At 44.6% G+C, this 3674-nt stretch overlaps 1 protein-coding gene across 1 annotated transcript; it reads left to right on the top strand.

Moving 5' to 3' along the window:
- Nucleotides 1–404: 404 nt before the first annotated feature.
- Nucleotides 405–3194, top strand: LOC149432226 (ras GTPase-activating-like protein IQGAP1). The gene is made up of 2 exons (XM_089665337.1): nucleotides 405–2177; nucleotides 2550–3194. The coding sequence occupies exons 1-2, from the start codon at nucleotides 405–407 to the stop codon at nucleotides 3192–3194; spliced, it is 2418 nt and encodes an 805-aa protein (XP_089521463.1).
- The last annotated feature ends 480 nt before the right edge of the window (nucleotides 3195–3674 follow it).

Genomic DNA, 3674 nt, shown 5'->3' on the forward strand with positions numbered 1-3674 from the left:
GAATGTCCAAACGACAAAGTGTTTCGCAAGCAGATCTTCAAGACGTGCGGCTACACCCAATACTGAAGATACAGCGATGTGTTCATTCCTCCTCTGCTGGCAGTTATCACTTCCAGGCTATGATGTGTCAGTTGGCTGTCACTGTGTCAATAAAGTTTTGTTGAAAAAAAAATGTTTGAACTGTGCAACTGTAACTATGAGGTCATCACAGTGCAGCAGAGGCTGTGCCAATAAAGTTTTTGTACAAAAAAGAAACTGTCACAGTGGAGCAGAGGCTAAAAATAGAAGCCAGCAGAGGCAGAGTTCAGTCTACAAGTGACTGTTGTGGTGAACACATCTGATCTGAAGACATCTGATTACTACCAATAGAAATTCTTGGTGTATTCTACCATCTGATAGCAGAAATGGTGAGAAACACCCACCACACTACAGGAGGGAGGGCATCTCCCAGAAGGACAGGCTTGGGCTTCCTTTGCAACAGTCCCTGCAAATGGCTGAGGTCATTATTTGCAGTGGAAGATCAGCCAAAGACGACGAATGAAGACATTAAACTCAAAGAGACGGAGGAACAGAAGAAAGACGAAGTGGTGAAGGAGACTGAAGATGAAAGACTTGAGAGAGAAAGGTTAGAGGAGCGGCATCGTGAAATCGTTGTAAAACTTCAGTCATGGGCCAGAAGAAGCTTGGAACAACAGCGATTCCACGATTTCATGCATAGTGAAAGCCCATCGCCGAGCTCGGTCATCCAGTTTTCTAAATGCTTGAGCCCCCATGACCCAAACTTCAATCTGCAGCTGCGGATGAACACATTGAACGTGGAATTAACGTCTCATTCTAAAACCCTCAATGAACAGAGGTGTGAGATGGACAACTTGGACATAGAAATCGCAGCTTTAGTGAAAGAAAATATCACTCAACAGGATCTCGTCTCCAGATTCAAAAAACTAAAGCCTAGCAATAAGGAGCAAGTTAAAGAGGCCATAGCCAAGCATAGACAGGAGGCTCGCGAGGACAGGAAGAGAAGTGAGAGGCTGGAGTCCTATGAACACCTCTTCTACTATCTGCAGACGGATCCAGCTTACCTGACCAGACTCATGGACCAGCTGACATCCTATAATGATATTATCACATTTACAAGCAGACTGCTCCTCCAGCTCTACAACTACGGCAAAACTCCACGAGAAGAGTACTATTTCCTGAAATTGATGGAATTTGCTCTTCGTAAAGAAGTGGAAACCAAAATTGCTAGCGTTCAGGACATATTTCAGGGAAAATCACAGATTCTAAAGGTCATCAAATATTTTTACACCCAGAAAGCAAAGTACAATCCCATAGTCAACGCGCTGACTCGGGGAATAATGGACACCTTGAGAATCGATGATAGACTGACCTATCCAGACTCTAAACACAAGAAGCGTACCAAGCTGGAGAAAAAAATGCGAAAACTATTCAGCCATAAAATTGATGTATATGCCCTGACGGACACATTCCTACAGGACATATTCTCATCTGTGAACAAGATTCCTTATGGGCTGAGATACCTAACCAAAGTCCTCCAACAATCTTTGCTAAGCAAGTTTCCAATGGTAGGTGAAGATTTACTGTCGGAGTCTGTTGGCTATTTCCTTTCTCAGTACCTCCACACAGCCATAGTGGAACCGGATAAATTTGACATCTATGTAGGTGAATTTTCAAACCAGAGGAACAACTTATTGTTCATATCTTCAATCTTCTGCATGACCATGCATCCCTTCTCTGCCAACACAGATCAAGCGCCTGGATTGGACAACTATATCAAGAAAACCTCCCAAAAGCTCGGGAGTTTCTTTAAGCAAGTTCTGAACACTATAGAACCAGAGAAAAAATTCTGCTTTACCAAGTACGCTGACGCAATACAGACTCCCCAGATAATCATACATGCAGGGGACATCATCTATACACATACTCTGCTTTCTATGTATGAGAAGGCTGTATTCTGCGACCGCGGACTTTCGCCAACCGCGGACATTGTGTACCAAATGTATAAGGGTACTGGACCAGTCCCTCCACTTAACGAGCTTGAGGCCACTCATGGAGCTGCCTATAACAAGACAAGGAAAATAACTAACATCCCCCTATCTTTATACAGCAAATTACCTCCGCTGGAGAATTTGGATGGTGAAACAGAGAAAGCCAAGGTTTCCACCATGAATTTGGTCCTACAACTTATGGCTAAGACACCTGAACAAAAACTCCAAGAGATTCTGACGCTCGAACAGGAAAAGAAGGAGAAGGAGAAGGAGGAGAAGGAGAAGGAAGAGAAGGAGGAGAAGGAAGAGAAGGAGGAGAAGGAGAAGGAGGAGAAGGAAGAGAAGGAGGAGAAGGAAGAGAAGGAGGAGAAGGAAGAGAAGGAAGAGAAGGAAGAGAAGGAGGAAAAGAAGGAGAAGGAGGAGGAGAAGAAAGAGAAGGAGGAGAAGGAGAAGGATGAGAAGGAGGAGAAGGAAGAGGAGAAAGAGGAGATTGTAACAGAAAGCACAACTCCCAACGACACTAACGGTGCAAATGAACAGGAAGGATCCTGTTCAACTGAAAATCAAGAAGATGCCTCTCAGAAATCTATAACAAAAACCGTCACTGCAAACCTGCAGATTTTGCAAAAAGCCGGTTACTTCACAGAGGCGACATGCTACGAAGAGGTCACCAACCTAATTCGCAATGAAATCAAAGGGAAACATGAACTTCGTGAGAGAAGAGCAGCTGAAGTGAAAATCAACGAGCAGGCGTTAGCTGATGTCAAAGACACCTGTGAAGATATGAAGGGCATCATAGACCTGTACAAGAAGTATAGGAAAAACTGTGTGGACGACTTGCTGGGTGAAAAGTCAGGCTTTGCTGGAAAGGTTCCAAGGATCCATTATACAGAAGATATGACTAAATACACGGCCAAAGATCTATTTAAGAGAGGTGTCATAGTGAGCACACACGGGAAAATCAAGAAAATGAAAAAGGAAATGATTTATATAAAAGTGGTTGGTGAAGACATTTATATAGATTTGGACGACAAATGTGAAAAGATATCGATTTTGGACATATTACGTGCTCATCATAGCGGTAATCCAAGGATGAAGATCTTCCATTATGACATCGATGTTGGAATGTTTCTGTTTCTGCTTTGCAGCAACCTTTATGGAAGGCTGGACATGGATGAAGTTTAAGCTGGCCATACTGGCTGAACAACAAAAGGCAAACGCATTGGAGGTGGAGGCGGGAATCCTCCCTTCTGCGCTACTGTATTCTGACAGCGGGGACTCCTGATTGGCGGCAGCGCTGATTAAAACGAAATTTCCCAACAAGACCTTTCGACATGGCCGGATCTAGGGGGGGTGCTAGGGTGGGGTGCCGGAGAAATAACAGCGGCAGAGAGACAGGTGGTGGGGGCTGTGCTGTACTCTTCCCACTCCTGTCATCAGAACAGCACTCCTCCATACAGAAGATAACATTTGAGGGGGGGAGGATTTATGCTAGGAAGGGGTGGGGTGATTTGAGTTATGGTGGGGGAAGATCTTGAGGATAGAATTAGTGCTAGGATAAGGGATGGGGGGGAAGGGGAATTTGGGTCAAGAGGCAGGATTTCTGCTAAGGGTGGATTTATCGTAGGACAGGGGATTAGTGCTGGGAGGGGGAATTAGGGGGGA

This window comes from Staurois parvus, unplaced genomic scaffold, assembly GCF_062004578.1.
Source record: "Staurois parvus isolate SC_StPar_1 unplaced genomic scaffold, SC_StPar_1.0 ptg002181l, whole genome shotgun sequence".
NCBI lineage: Eukaryota > Metazoa > Chordata > Amphibia > Anura > Ranidae > Staurois > Staurois parvus.

What these genes read in the sequence shown, in the direction of transcription:
- LOC149432226 (XM_089665337.1), top strand. Translation starts at nt 405, where the DNA reads ATGGTGAGAAACACCCACCACACTACAGGAGGGAGGGCATCTCCCAGA. An exon ending in GTGAAACAGAGAAAGCCAAG is followed by an intron (nt 2,178 to 2,549) that starts GTTTCCACCATG and finishes GCAAATGAACAG; the next exon opens with GAAGGATCCTGTTCAACTGA.